Source organism: Sinocyclocheilus rhinocerous, unplaced genomic scaffold (assembly GCF_001515625.1).
Source record: "Sinocyclocheilus rhinocerous isolate Xijiao unplaced genomic scaffold, SAMN03320098_v1.1 scaffold1545, whole genome shotgun sequence".
Classification (NCBI taxonomy): domain Eukaryota; kingdom Metazoa; phylum Chordata; class Actinopteri; order Cypriniformes; family Cyprinidae; genus Sinocyclocheilus; species Sinocyclocheilus rhinocerous.
Window position 1 is genome coordinate 610,581 of NW_015626380.1, and position 16,751 is coordinate 627,331.

Genomic DNA, 16,751 nt, shown 5'->3' on the forward strand with positions numbered 1-16,751 from the left:
CTCAATCCGAGCAGCTGAGTCCTTAGCCATCTTCAAGAATCGGCTAAAAACACATCTCTTCCATCTTTATTTGACCCTCTAACTCTAGCACTCTCTATTCTAATTTTATTCTTAAAAAAAAAAAAAAACTTGTCCATTTTAGACTTGCACTCTATTCATTTACTGCTTGTTTTCTTTTAAAAAGAAAACTAACACTGGCTTTTCTAATCTTTTTGTATTCTATCTGTTTTCTTTTTATTTATTATACTATTAACAAAAGCAAAAAAAAATGGCCTCTAATACTAGCTTGCTCTATTGTTTTCTATTCTATCTGTTTTCTTTTTATTTATTATATAATTAAAAAAAAACTTTCTACGTGTACTGCGTTAAGCTAACTGAGACTTGTTATAGCATTGTTTCCATTGTCCTCATTTGTAAGTCACTTTGGATAAAAGCGTCTGCTAAATGCCTAAATGCATATGTAATAAGTGAGTCATTGCGATTGAACCGAATAATTTACACGTTTGATTCATTCAGGAATGAAACACCGTCATGTTGCTCAGAGATGCAAATTGGAATTATATTTGTTGGCAAAATAGAGCAAAAACAGTCAATATTGTGTCTAAAACGTACGTATCTTAACATTAAATTCTTGTTTATTGAACTGCTGTATACAATCAATATCACATTTGTAACCATGCTACTTTTTGGTGGAAAAAACGTCAGTCTTCGTGTGATACTGATTAACTATATGAAATTATATACATATAAACATTTCTGCCCCCATATCTTGAATTTTGTGATAATTCTAAATGCATTTTAATAAACTGAATCATGCAGTGAAAGAATACGCACTGGTCTAAACTACTCGACTTCCTATTGCCTTAGCTACACTTTAGCTAATTTACATGGTAGCTCTCTTGAGTCATGGATGTTAGCAAGACAATTTAACTATAATTGCCTTTTGTTTTTTGGATAATTAGCTGTAAATTCGAGGCACAGGTAGCTTAGTCTTTTGTTCATCACCAATCACCTCCACAGCAAGACAAACACAACTGTAAAGGGAGGGAGGGCTTCACTTCTGCGCTCTCTGCCTGACCCGACCTGATATTTTGATTTTTTATTAGTTTGACGGGGAAAGCTGTGCGCAAACAGAAACACACACACATGTGCACATACTGTACATATATTAATTTATAAAAAAAATAGTATTAAAACAGATATCTCATAGATCTCTCCACTTGAAAACATAGATCTGTGTAAACTTAATCAATCCTAAATTGTTATACTTTTTGCATTCTGCCACAAATATTTTGTCAGAGGTTCCAGACTAAAGTTAGCTGATTATATTAAAATTTAACATATTTAGTAGGAAGGTAGGCTATGCTAATCAGAGGCGGACAAAGTACTCAACTCCATTACTTGAGTGAAAGTACAGATACTGCTTGTCAAATATTACTCCATTACAAGTAAAAGTTGTAAAGACAGATTTTTACTTAAGTAAATATGCTATCATTCTAAAAGGGGCAGCAGGTGCCTTTGCCTCCTGAGTTCAACATCGCCCAACAATTTTCAAATGTAAATCTCTGGTGAAAAATTGAAATGCAGTGTGCCCTAATTTAGATTAATAGGGGCAAAAATCAATCTGCCCCACTTGTTTTTACATTATCTTACATAAACCTTATGGAACAATCCATCCACATCAACAACGTGTGTATATCAGTCTGCATTTATTCAGCAACTAATAAGTCAGATTGTGAACACATCTGTTCATCTTTAACAGGTGCAGGGGGATGTGTAGAGGAGTGTACCAAATAAGTTAGAGTATAAATCCTTTAGTTTAAACGTGCTCATTTGAATAGCCTGTAAGTCCTGTTGTGTTTGTTCTGAGAATCGACATGGCTTTCTTTTCCTCTCCTGATTTCCTCCAGAACTCGCAGCATTCTAAATCAACATTCAAACACAGCAAATACAACATTAAATTCATGTTCATTTTAAGGTAACATGCATGTGTACTTGGAGCCTGTCAATCAACATTAGAGCACCACCCTCAGGCTAAATTATGGAAGCACACTAAACATTCCCTTACCAAAAAGTAGTATACTTCAAGTTTATTTTATAAGTATACATAAGTAAAGTTCAAGTATATTTTTAAGTATACTTTATGTAGTAAGTATACAAATATCAGTGTACTAGTAGTATACTTGTAAGTGTACTATTTCAATACTCCTTGGGACTAAATTGGCCCACTTTCTAGTATATAAAAGTATACTTTTAAGTATACTTTAAGTATAACAGTAGTAAACTTTGAGTACACAACTAGTTTACATCAAAATGTTTAGTTTGTACTGCAACTATACTAAAAGTGAACTTATAGGTATACTGATAGTTTACTAATTAAATACTTGTAGTAGCATTTTTAGTACACTTTGAAGTATAGTCTCAGTAAACTACTAGTTTAGTAGTTTTATACTGCAAGTATACTCGTAAGTTTTCTTTAAGTGAACTTTACATCATACTTTCATACTTTAAGTATACTACTATGTCCCTATTTAGGTATTAATTTGTATATATTTTGTTACATGAATATCTGAACATATAAAACATCAAAAGAACAGGGTATCTGCTTGTAAACAAAAACATTTTATTCTAGCTTCATGCATTCTTTTTTAAACACTTGAATGTGGTAAGTTTCATAAAAAAAAATAAAAAAAAAAATAAAAAAAAAGACTATGAATTGGATTCAGAATGATAATCAAAACGTAGATAGAGTCGATCAACACCCCAAAGCTTGACAGTCATTAGTACCTCTTCATTGGTCGACATTTTATTCCATTACGTTACACAGTTTTGATGCTGTTTTATGTCTGATGATCGTGTTAGATTACATGTGGAAGCATTTGTTGTTTCGGTGTCTTGTTGTTTCGGTGTCTTCTTTACTTGTGTTTTTTGGAAATTCTGTACAGAAGATGTGTACTAGCGCCCCCTACAGTATAACAATGAAAACACGGATTCTAGGAGCACAAGTATAGCTTAAATATATTTAGACTTTTTCTAAGTAGGCTATAAGTCAAGTATACTTAAATGTCATTTTAAGTATATTTCTGAGAAGAACATAAAGCCCATTTTTGAGATGTACAGAAAAAGTACACTAAAAGCATACTTTCCTATTTTTAGTTTAAAAGAAGTTTACTAATAGCACACTTGAATAAACTTCTTTTTCGTAAGGGTTGCCAAAAGTGCATCTACATGTGTTCAGCTTACGAGTGGTTAATCATAAATATGTATTAATTATACAACTTAAGAGAACTTAAGAGATTAATTATATAACTTAAGAGGACTTTATATGAAGTGTCTTAAACTACTATGTACTGAAATTTAAATTAATCATTTGATACGGTGAACTTATTGTGAACGTACATGTTTTTACATTGTATATATATTCTAAAATACCTGCATTTAATTATATCCGCAGTTAGTTTCTGTGATTACATCTATAATTACACCTATGACCCTACATTTACCCCTTAACCCACCAAACCTGTCTCTGACTTTAACTGTACCCCACCTCAGTAACAGTAATGATTTGCAATACAACATGAACAAAATAAGTACATTGTACCAAACAAATTGTATTTTTTGACATAAGTATATAGTAGTTAAAGATACCTAATTTAAAGTGGGACTGCTTATGACCCAGAATCTGCTTTACCTAAATTTATAGTCACTAGCCGCTACTGATTATATGCATCCTAAATATGTACAATTAAATACGATTTTCAAAATTATTGCATAATTTACTAATTTAACAAAACACACATAAGTGTTATTTACCTTTATACATCACATATTTTATTCCAGTGCTCTTTAATGACACTGTTAATTTCATGTCAAATTACAACCAGGAGTATAATGAACAAAACTGCTAAAGTAACATTGTCAACAACATATTGGCTGGCATTTTCTGTGTATTTCTTTACGGAGTCAGTTATGTTACCAGTTGTTCCTTTCTCACACTGAGGGACAGAATAAAATGTATTCACTAATGTAGTGAAACCTATCGAATAACGTCTTATGAGCTGGACCTTAATGGAAGCATATAAAAAGTCCTCACTAGCTTCTAAAGTAAGTGTGTGTTTGGGTGCAGTGTGAGGTTGTATGGTGTCTCCCAGCATTGAAAATGAGTTTTTAACTAAGGCCCTTTTTACCAGATGACCATCCTCAGAAGGAAAATAGTGATCGAGTTCATGAATGAAAAGAAGTAACCATGCTCTGGAGGTGGCAGATGGTTAGGTAGCTAGCTTGAAGCCAGTGGGGCTGTCGGTAAGAACAGGTCCAGTCTAGTCAAACCAGGTATATGACAGTTTATTGTACATCCAAGGAGTTTTGGTGCATGTAGCTGTGCGTGTGGTTTATGGTCAATTACGCACACGCAGGAAAAACAGAATGGAAGGAGTAAAACTCAGTCCTCTGCACAGTACAACCACATGCAACAAAGCGTAGGCTGTGGACACAGGTGCAGCTAATAAAGTCTGTGGACCACATGCAACAAAGCGTAGGCTGTGGACACAGGTGCAGCTAATAAAGTCTGTGAGATAGCTCTAATTGGCTTGAGATTGGGTGGGTGGAGCTTGGGGCTAACAGGGAACTGAACAGGCTAAGGGGGGTGTGGCACTGCTTTGAGGGCGCAGCTTAGGGACACAAAAACTTTACAACAATGAATGTTAATGAAACCTTCTCATCTGACATGATCTGCTCTGTCACTGTGACTACCAGCATCACAGAGGAGCAACAGGGTCACAAGCACATTTTTGCAGACACATGCATCCCAAAAGGCATACTGACAGACAGAGATAAAGGCACACCAATTGAAACCTAAATTTATTATTTTATAACCTTTTGCTTTGCAGAGGTCATACTGGTCTGGATAACACAGACTTGCCAATATACAACCCTCAACACTACACATACATGTACTGTAATAAGCACATCCCTCACAATAACAACATAAGATGCCAATATGTTCAGGTCCTGTTTGCATATGCTGCATCTGACTTTTGTCAGATGGAACTTGAGTCTGTGGAGAGATGATGTGTGCCAGAACAGATTGTTAAATTGTTCAAATTTGTCTCAAAAAGTATCTAAATAATAATAATAATAACAAAAAATGTTTTTCATAATTTACTCACCCTCAAGTAATTCCAAACCTGTATGCATAATTTTTTTTTCTTTTTTTTTTTCTTACATGAAATACAAAAAAAGAACGTTGGGCCCCAACCAGCATTGGATCACATTGACCTTTATTTAAAAAAAAAAAAAAAAAAAGATTGAGATTGGTAGAGAAGGTATAGATTACAAACACATTTCAGTTTGAAAACCTTTAATTTTCTAAGTTTAAAACAATTGTTTTCTCAAAAATTTAAATTATGTCACTTATGGCGCTTTTCCACTGCATGGTACGGCACGGTACGGCTCGGTACGGTTCACTTTTGGGGTATATGGACTATATTTATGGTGCTTTTTGGTGTTTTTCGGAGCTTGATAGATGTGGCCACTGTGAACTGTTGTGATATGTAAAAAGCCTCATTAAGATCCATTCAGTTCTCCTTTATATATTCCACAGAAGAAATAACAGCAGTGAGTAATGTTAGAATTTACATTTTTGGGTGGTGAACTATTACTTTAAAAGAAAATGGGCAGTAAGAAACTTGTTAAATTATGTCACATAGAGTCTAATTCTTTATGGTTAGGAAAAAATTTACAGTTTTGCTTATCCTATAATTTTTCCACTTCAATATTTAGATATATTCTCTCAGAAGTGGACAGACCTAATCTGTCTTGATAAATGGACAAAGTTAATTAAAATCAAAAGATATGCTGAAATCTTAGGATCAGACTTTTTCCACATTAAATAGGAAATGAGAGCTAAGGAAATTAATCTTCTACAGAAGTGATAATGTTGGCCAGTGTTGCTGTCACATAATAAGGAAGTGGATTTGTCTATATTCTGCTTGAATAATCAGATTAAGTTTATTGTTGCTGACATTAAAGTTTATGTGTTTTTGTTTTTGGCAGATCATTATGATAGTTCCTCAGGATCACTTCAGCTTATTTCTATAAAACCAATTGCAGCTCCACCCACCTACTCGCGCCCTGCATCCTCCGACCGCAGCCAGGACTCTGTTGTATTCAATGGAGAGGTAAGACTTGATTTTATTAGAGACAGCTTCAGATGGCAACCACTGACCAAAGTCCTTTTACTGACCTTCTGATGCATTTTACATCACATTATTCATTTCATATTCATCACATTTACATTTACATTATAAAAAAGAGCACTGATGACTGCAAAATTGCCACTTCAATGATGATTGGCTGACTGTTATGCAACCTCTGAAAAATCAGGGTGCACAGGTTTTATACAGCAAGGAAACAAAGTTATGTCTACAGGCTACCAGGCTGCTTGGATGCTTTTGCAAGGAGATAGACAGACAGACAGACACACACACACATTTATAGAGACCTGGCACAGATTTCTTTTAGAATAGCACTTTACCTATGGGAAATCAATTTGAGCCACATTTTTTTATGCATGCATTTTTTTTTTTAGTGAATGATTGGCCAATCCCCATTCTCTTTCTCTCTATGTGTATACAGGTAAATTTGGCTCTGAAACAGAAGTCAGACATTGAGCACTACAGGAATAAGCTTAAACTGAAGGCCAAAAGGAAGGGATATTATGACTTCCCTTCTGCTGAGGGGAAAGGTAGCACTAAAGACCTAAGTCAGCGACACAAGTACAGCCACGACAGGCCTCCACATCCACAGAACAGAGCTCAGGAACTGGAGGACGACAGGGGATCCACGTTTGTAAAGTATCACAGGAGGTAAGGGATTTAGCTTGAATGGAAATGTGTGTTTAACAAGATATGGTTGTTTTTATGCATGCTTTAATGTTTATTGTGACACTGTCTCTCAGATTTATTGATCTGCACAAATTATACCTGATGATGAAGGTCATAGTGTCATTTGTTAATCTATTAATCTACTATGGTCCCAAAAGTGTTTGGGTACTTAAGACATACTTAAAAATGACTGAACATCTTTACATTAGATAAAATATCAGATCATTAATTAATTAATAATACAATTCAAAAAAGGATGTTTGTAATGTGTTTCGTGCTTCAGAAATGTGATGTAACTGAACATCAATGCGCTCTGGTGTTTGTGGAGCATTGTGGGATTTTTCAGGGAGCGAACCTTTCAATGCACCGGAAGAATTTTGTGATTGAGACAGCCCTTAAAATGGCCAACTTGACAGCAGTTAGTTAAAGTTAAAGTATCCCAATTCCGTGGGAAAACCGCTGACTTGGCAACACTCCTCTTCTCAACCTAAGCAAAAGCTCCACTCTTGATCACAGTGGTAACCCAGGTTAATTGAAATGGCTCACAAATATAATTGAACATTAAACACTATCAAGTCTCCCCCTTTTCTCATCTTGTTCAAAAACACACCAAAAATAATACTAATGTGTAATGTGTTCTACTATGCTATTATAAGCCAGTCTCAAAGATTAAATTATCATCTGAAATTTGAAATGGCTTTAACAATTTATATTGCCTCAACTAAATAATATACAGTAGTTGTACTATGTGGTTGGCTTTCTCTAAAACAGGGACATTTGGCAAATGACGAGTATAATCAATATTCAGTGAGCTTTGTCGACTAGCTGTTAGCAATCATGAACCTTGATGATGAAAACACTGTGTGCTCATGTAACCCCTCTCCCCCGGGTCCGCTCCGCCACACCTCGTTCTCGCTGGCCTCCGTTACACTCAGAAATGTCTGTTTTTCTTTCCCCAGGAGTTCAGAAGTAGACACAAAAGCTGCTGTCACAGACATCACTGGATCAGATATCCAGTACATCCTTTGCCCGGTCTCATTAGCTGACCGAAATGCCCTTGCTTTGGAGTTTTGTCTCAGTTTAAATATTTAATTTCATTTTTGGATCCATTGGCACTCTGTCAAATCTTGTGTGATTTTCTGCTCATTGTTTAAAGAAGGAGAGCGTATCTTTCTGCGGCTTTCATCTTTCCATTTGATTAAGCCTCAGTTTCTGGAGACTACTGGCATGGCTTAAAATCTAACCCCAATGATTCGTTCAGATGCCTTGGAGAAGAAATTCTCTTGGTTTTAATATGAAGGCCTTTGGGAAAGTTTTCACTTAAAGCCTATGAGAAAAGCAAAGTGTCCCACAGTGGTATCTTTAGCTTTCATTTTCATTTGCTGACACTTCTCCACAGTGCAAAAAATAAATAAATAAATAATAAAAAAAAAAAATTCTAATTAGTATTTGTGTAATATTGACTGATATTTACATAATGGCTTTAACAAGTACAATGGCACAAGTACAATCATTATCACTTCATTAATATGTGACAGATATATCACAAAAAACGAATGTATTGTTTATTAATGTAGTATTGTAACAATGTTGTACAGTAGTTTGGTTAAATGTGAGGTGCCAGAAACTTGTGCCAAAATTTATATTAATTCTATTCTATTCTATTCTATTTTCACTCAAAATTATCTATCAATTTCTTTTAAAAAGTCAACCCCTCTGAAAGAACACTGATGATTTAAATCAGTCTTACTGAGCATTTTGAAAGGTCCTTTAAGGTGCTTTATGTATTTTTAAAACTGCTGACGACATTTATTGAAACTTTGACATCTCCAGTGACCCCTTATAGTTAAGCGTGTTATTTTTGGTGTGTTTTCTGTGTGAAAGTGCTAACCTCTGCTTTACTGTGATCTGCTGTCTAACTGGCTCATAGCTTTGACGCAGGACTCAGAATGATGAAATCTGATGAAGTTGCCTACACAGCGGCTCAATCTTTATGCTTATTAAAGTATTTCTTATCAACTCCCAGATGACTTTTCTCAGAGCAGAGTTTTTCTGTTTACTGTGAAGATCTTAAAAATGTATCTGTTGTAATGTTTGAAATTTTTTTTTTGTTAGAAAAATGTCATATTTTATGTCATTGTAAATCCATCACACTACAGCTGCTTTATCTGGCCAAAAATGGCATGCGATTGATGTTGCGATGACAGGTTTAACTGCGATATGATAACAAATTAAAGCAAAAATAGATTAAGACACCAACTCTTGGGCAGTATTCTGAGGACCCCTGCCATATCTTGACACCAGAGCATCATGGAGACATGGTGTTGACTGTTTTGTCAGTTTGTTTTATTAAACAAATAGTTATTTATATATTCTCTAAACAATGCATAGTTCTGTCATAATGTCTTCACCTTCATATGTTTTTTTTTTAAATCAGAACTAAACCTATATACTTAACACATATTCACGGTCTTACTGTGAATGGATTATCATTTCTTTTATTCAAAAGAAAAAAAAAATGTCTTCATAATCTAAAATGTAATCAAAATGTAACTTTCTCTTTCTCTGAAACAGCGTTCCTTTCAGCGACTCATACATAGACACATACATACATAGTCCCATTTACATGTTCAGATGTTACTGATGTTACTGTTCTAAACTCTGTATCTCTCTCTCTCTCTCTCTCTCTCTCTCTCTGTGTGTGTGTGTGTGTGTGTGTGTGTGATGGTTTCAGACCCTCTCAGGTGAGTCACCCCACACATCGTAGCAGACAGTCTCTAAACAGTCCCAATCCTGGAGGAACAGAGATGGATCTTCTGGTCATGAGAGAGCGACCCAGAAAGGGGATCCGTAACAGTGGCTATGATGTGAGTGTTCTTCATGAAAAGCTGTATAAAACATTAGCAAAAATGGAAAGGCTTCAAAACACACAGCTGGCAGAGCATGGTGCCAGCAACAGCAAGGTTGTGACTTCGGATAAAAGCATCTGGCAAATGCAAAGATATATAACATTGGACAGTTACAAATGATTTTGTAAGGCATTGCTTGATTGTTATTGGGTGGAGTTGTGGTTGGGTTGAGCTACGCTTGGTTAGTTGCTGCTGATAGTCTATTCAGGATTTGTTGTTCTGCCGTGTTTCTTTTTTTTCTTTTTTTTTGTTAAAGAACAAGTGCTGGTTGTTTGAAAGAATAATCATAAGTTCATCACTATGGAAACAGAAGCACAATGGTTTGGTTTGCAGATGGGAATAAAGAATGGAATCAATGTTGACCACTTCTTATTTCTTTACTGTAAATAAATAAATAAACAAATAAAGCTTCTAAGCTTGAAGCTTACATGTGACATTATCAACACAGAGTCAGTGGCATGCAGTTGTATCCCAGATCTTATTAAGTGAAATTCACTGTATTATGCTGGCTATGTGCACCTCTCAGCTATTGTAAACATACTTACATGTTTTATTTGAAATAGCTTACCTATTTTCAGCATAAAACACAATTATTTTCAGAACAAGTGGAAAACTGTCCTCTTTATGTATGCAGTATTAAAAAAGGCACATTTTTGTCTCTGTCAATTTTGCATAAGTTATACTCTAGTGGATTCAACTCTTTTCATCTGTGTCCCTGTACGTAATGTGGATTCTAGCACTGAATGAGACATAGCTTTAGTTCTATTGATTACAGTTGGAATTAGTTGCTGTTGGCTAAATTACTGCAGATCCTCTTACTGATGCTTTAAAAAGGATTGTTTTATGTGGTGCGCTTCACCACATCTCTTGTACAAGTACTTCACGTCTCACATTTGATGCACAGGAAGGAACAAAGAAACAGACTGTGTCTGAAACCTGTATAAAGGCACCTTTTAAGGAAACCATCCTAAGGATTTTAGATCAGCTTCAGCATCGAATGATCCAGCTTATGGAATTCCAGTAGCAGATTTCCAAAGAGGTAAAAATTCCCCTAGGCCACTGATCTATATAATGACTGGATTGCTCATTATCTGCAATGTGGTCTTTTCGGGCAGGATAAGCGATATATTGAAATCGTTAAGATGGGTGTGTCAGCTGCACACTTGCTGGCACAGGTAACTGATACAACACAAAATACATTTCTTTATGTACATAATTATGCACGAAATAATAAACATTAACATATAGCTGGTATTAGTTTCAGAAATATATATTTAAATTTACAATAAATATTACAATACAAGCCTCTGCTACTATATTGCTCTATATTGTATTGAAATTCAAAGCTTACCATGCGTCATCTTGGAAATAAAGCTTCATGTCTTTAAGTCCATACCGTATGTTGTCAGTGTTATTTCTTTGAATGATGTTATAAAGCATGTGTTTTTCTTCCTGATTGAGCAACATCTATTTCAGACTCTACAAGATTGCGCAAATGGTGTTTTACTAACATTACAATTTCAATAGAAATTAGCAAATTCATTGTTGAAACATTTACATTTATCATACCGTATGAATAAAAACAATAAAACAACATAATTACATTGTTGTTATGTTATGCACAACAGTGAATAGGCTAACTGTAAAAGGTGAATTAAAGTATATGCGCATACAAAACATACATTTTTTTTCAGATTTCAGAATGAGCATTTGTAATATATATGTTGAGGATCTCATCCGTCCGATGTTCATCATGTTCATCTGATGTTCACTACTGTAATGAATGTGATAAGTAACTTTTCAATATGGGGAAATTCCCGACATTAAACAAATAACTATTTTCAGGTAATTTGCATTGTAAGAATGTACAGGGATACTTCAGATATAAAAACACTTACTCGTTAGGTGATGTTTTATCATTAAAATAATACAATTTCCTATTAATTCAATAAAATGTGTTGGAATACTCGGGAATACCAAGCGGTGGCGCTGTGGCTTCTCTTTTATGACGTGATGAGCAATCCAGTTCTCTATTACAGATTAGTGCCTTAGATTTACAATGGCAGAATGCTCAAATGGGCCAAGACTCCTCTAACTCACACGGAATTTTGTCTAGCAGCATGCTAGTACCATGCTAATGCATGGCACGCAGTACACATAATTTTGTTACGTACGTATGTTCCCTATCTCTCCGGTTGTGTCGCTGACGTTTGTGGGGAACGCATCCAATAGTGCCATGCTATGAGCAGATACAGAATGAAGCCTTCTCTGTGAGACCAGCCCCAGAGCACTTGTGTTGAGGACTCCTATAAGCATGAGCCAAGATGAGCCATTAGGCTGAGGACCACAAGATATAGCCTTTTCCATATACAAAAGGGAAAACGGGGCAGAATTAAGCTGACAAAATCCGTGCCTGGGATGTCCAAGTTATAGAATATGGTAAAGGTAGACAGTGACAACCAGCCAGCGGCTGCACAAATTTCACCAAAATAAATTCCGCTGGACCACGCCCAGGAGGAGGCCATCCCTCTGGTGGACTGGGTCCTCACACCTATTGGGCACTGCAAGCCAACTGAGGCATAAGCCTATGCTATAGCATCAGCTGTCCAGTGAGATAGTCTTTGCTTCGTAACTGGCAGCCCTTTAGAGCGGCCTCCGAAGCACAAGCTGAAACGATTAGTCGACATTATTGACAACATCGACAATAAAAAAATGTCTACAAATATTTTTGTTGTCGAGTAGTCATTTGATCTCATATGACCTAATGTAAGAGCCTGCAATAATGCGGTTTGACCAGTGTGGTGCTGTAGTGCAAGACTGTAATTTAGCCCTCCTGGATACAATTCAAGAGAAGAAGACAGAGCAAACGCAGCCAACCCTGAAGCTGTTGAGCGACGTTTGGATGGATTTGTAAATATATTCTGCGCTTTCCTCTCAGTAATGAATTAAAAACTCATCTGATTACAGCGATGTGGATGTTTGCATGAGCTCTGCAGTTCAGTACTCCAGCAAAGTCCAGTCACGTCACATTTATTTATATAGTACTTTATGCAATATATAGCCTTAAATCAAGCAGCTTTACAGTATTGAACATGAAAAACCAGAGTCAGTGTCGCTTTCAGTTAGAATTACAATTTGATTTTCTGTTATAAACCAGTGTGGAGCTAGCTAATGATAAAATATTTTTATTAGTGGGAAAAAATGAATTAAAGTGATAGTTTGGTTTGTAGAGATCAAAGCTTGATCTAGCTCAGGACTGTTTTGATTATCATAACCCTATACAGTATTTTAAGAGAGATTATGTTGTGAATAACATAGTTTCTCCAAAAATAAAACGTCTCATCACTTACCTTTATTTTGTTTCTTATCCATATGACTTACAAAAGGTGATAGTAGGCAGAATGTTGTCATTCAGTTACTTTTTCATATAGCTAATTAAATGGTGAATGAGAGAGTTTCTCTGTCATCTCATTTTGTGTGCCAAATATATTTATTTGTATAAATTAATTGTATAATAATTGTAATTACATAATATTATATTTAAAAGCTGAAGTGATTACCTTTATTTATTTGTTAGAATATGTATAACTCAATAATCAGTGAAATAATCGACGATCAGTTGATTAATCGTTCTAATAATCGTTAGATCAATCGATTATCAAAATAATCATTTGTTGCAGCCCTACACGTGGACCATGTCACAACCCGGGTCCAGGCTCCGTGCTGAACACCACTCACAGAAGACTGACCATTTAAGGGCGTAAAGGCGCCTTGTAGATGGGGCTCTAGCCTCTAAAATGGTGTTACTAACACTCGCGAGGAGCTGTATAGGCTCCCGTCGAGGAGCCAAACATGAAGGCTCCACAACTCTGGCCAGGGGTGCCAAATCATGCCCTTCACTTGCGAGAGAAGGCCCTTTCTCAGTGGTATTGGCCAGGGGGCTGCTGGTAGCAGCTGAATCAACTCAGGGAACCACGTCTGATTCCTCCAGAGTGGGGCCAACAGGAGGACTGAGCATTTAACTTCCCTGACCCGTCTGATAACCTGAGGAAGCAGGGAAGTTGGGGGGGAAGGCGTACAGGCGAGCACTGGGCCAATCGTGGACCAAGGCATCTCGCTGTTTCAAGAAATAAATTGGGCAGTGAGTTGTCTTCTGAGGCGAAGAGGTCCACCTCTGCCCTCTCGAAGATGGACCAAATCATTTGAACCACTGGAGGAAGTAGCCTCCATTTTCCTGGAGCTACATTGCCTCTGGACAGCACATCTGCTCATAGGTTCAATCTGCCAGGCTCATAGACTGCTCTTAGTGAGAGGAGTTTACTCTGTGCCCATAACAGGAGGCACCAAGTCATCCTGTAAAGGGAGCGTGACCTGATACTCTCTTGGTGATTGATGTACGCTACCACCGTCATGTTGTCTGAGCGGACCAGGACGAGGTGCCCCTTTAAGGCTGGCAGGAAGTTTTTCAGGGCCAGGCAAACTGCCATCATCTCAAGGCAGTTGAAATGCAGGCGTTGCTCCAGGCTTGACCAGGAGCTGAACGCTGGGTTGTCCTTGAACAGAGCTCCCCAACCCAAGTTGGATGCATGTGTCGTAACTACCTTCCTCCTGGAGGTCAGTCCCAGTTGAACACTTGATAGAAACAGGCGAGAAGTTGTCCAGGGGGCCACAACTCTGATGCAGCGATGGGTTACCCTGATATAAGACCGGCCCAGGCGCCAGGCATGGAACGGAACATGGGCTTTGAGCCAATACTGGAAAGGCCACATATAGAGCAGGCCTAGAGGAATCACAGAAGAGGCGGCCGACATAAGGCTGAGCATCCTCTGAAAAACCCTGAGGGAAGTAAAGTCCCTAATTTGAATGACACCACCAGTAGCAGAATAGTCAGGGATCGTTCCATCATAATCCAAGCTCGCATTTGGGCTGAGTCTATAACAGTCCCCAGAAAGACTACTTGCTGTCTGGGAGACAAATAACTCTTGGTTAAAGGTGACCTATTATGCCACTTTTTACAAGATGTAAAATAAGTCTCTGATGTCCCCAGAGTGTGTATGTGAAGTTTTAGCTCAAAATACCCTACAGAGAAGTTTTTATAGCTTGTTGAAATTGCCACTTTTAGAATATGAGTCCCTTTAAATGCAAATGACCTGGTGCTCCTGCCTCCCTTTTCAGAAGAGGGCGGAGCTTCAATATCTCATACCAATATTGGCCTTTGCAAATAAACATTCCATTATTAGTACAAGCTTGTTATCTTTACAGAAAATGTACTCGGTTTTAGTCTATGGGGACTCCTATGCTCGCTGGTGCAACTGTGTTAATACACCTTATAAAAGTGATTTTTGCATAATAGGTCACCTATAAATTTATTGTCAACCCGAGACGCTCCAAGTGGCTGAGCAGCAGTGACCTGTGAGCAACGAGTTCCCATTCTAATCTGGCTAAAACCAGCCAATCGTCGAGGTAATTCAGAATGCGGATTCCCATCTGCCTCAGAGGGGAGAGAGCCGCGTCTATGCACTTTGTGAAAGTGCGTGGGGCCAGAGACAGTCCGAATGGTAGGACTGTATATTGATAGGCCACTCCCTTGAAGAACGGTCAATGATGGGGGGCTATGTGGATGTGAAAGTCTTTCAGATCCACTGTCAAGGACTAGTCCTTGGGACATATTTGTGCGAGCTTCTGTTTCAGAGTTAACATCCTGAATGGCCGTCTTATAAGTGAGCGATTCAGATGCCTGAGATCGAGAATGGGTTTGAGCCCACCATCTTTTTTGGGAACGAGGAAGTAGCGGCTGAAAAAGTCTGACTCGCTGTTCACTGAAGGAACCATCTCCACGGTGCCTTTTGCAAGCAGTGTTTGTACTTTGAACCGGAGAACATGAGCTTCGTTGTCCCGTACCAAAGTCTGAGTAATACTTCTGAAATGAGATGGCCTGCGAGTAGGGCTGCACGATAAATCGAAATGGAATCGAGATCGCGATTCGACAGAAGCTGCGATTGTCATGCGTATCTTTCAGTGAAGCACGGTTCTGTGATCAGCAGTAAATCTCCATCCAAAGGCCAGAGGGCGCTCTCGCGCTGAAACTCCAAATACGCCTTGCAGAAGAAACCCAGAAAATGCCTATAGGAAGCCACATCATCTCACAGAAGGATTTATTTCAAACACTCGACTGACATTATGAAGTGAGTTTGGAGTAAAAATATGTTATTAAATGTGGTATTTTCACATGCTTTCAGATGGAGCAGCATTTACTTCACAGAGCCGTATGTGCGCACATAATCGCGCAATAAAATCAATTCTGCTCCATCTGAAAGCACATGATGATGATTTCCTGCTGATTACAGAACCGGCATTACTATCAAAATGCGCATGACAATCGCATTCGATTAATCGTGCAGCCCTACCTGCGAGCGAACTGGAGTGAGTAACCTCATTTTATGATATTTAGAACCCAGCTTGATGCATCCAGGATGGCTTCCCAAGCCTGGAGCCAGATGGCAAGTGGTTCTATTTTTACAAATGTTAGTTCGCCGCATGGGGGTGGGGAAATGATATTCGTGGATATAAGGAGAAATGCTCTTATGAGTATGTGGGTCCGCTATCACAGCGGTAATTTGCTTGGGTACGCACTGAACTTGAAGGACATGCACAGATAGAATAATATGTCCAATGCTCAGAAACGGTCGGAGGGGTGGAGAATGAGCGCAAGAGTTCCGGCCTTGGCGAGAACTGACCCTCTCCTCTTCCTCTTTGTGCACAGATGAGGACAGCTTCTGAGGCTCCAGCAGCACTCTGGGGCGGGGACCTTGGTACTTCGGGTAGGGATACCGTCTTGCTGTCTGGGGGTGCTGCTGAAGCCCAGGCTCAGATTTTTGGTGGGAGCTTAGGCGGCGCCAGCTTTGCAGGTAACTTGCAGGCAACTTTTTCTGTGCCTCAGTGAAGCGCACAGCAAACC

General features: G+C 37.9%; 1 protein-coding gene across 1 annotated transcript in view; it reads left to right on the forward strand.

The window, feature by feature from the left end:
• Positions 1–16,751, forward strand: part of LOC107712741 (UPF0606 protein KIAA1549L-like) — a 93,374-nt gene that overhangs the window by 68,743 nt on the left and 7,880 nt on the right. The window contains exons 15-17 of the mRNA XM_016518088.1: positions 6,055–6,179; positions 6,637–6,866; positions 9,619–9,751. Of these exons, the coding sequence (XP_016373574.1) occupies positions 6,055–6,179; positions 6,637–6,866; positions 9,619–9,751 (488 nt within the window). The remainder of the gene's footprint in view (positions 1–6,054; positions 6,180–6,636; positions 6,867–9,618; positions 9,752–16,751) is intronic.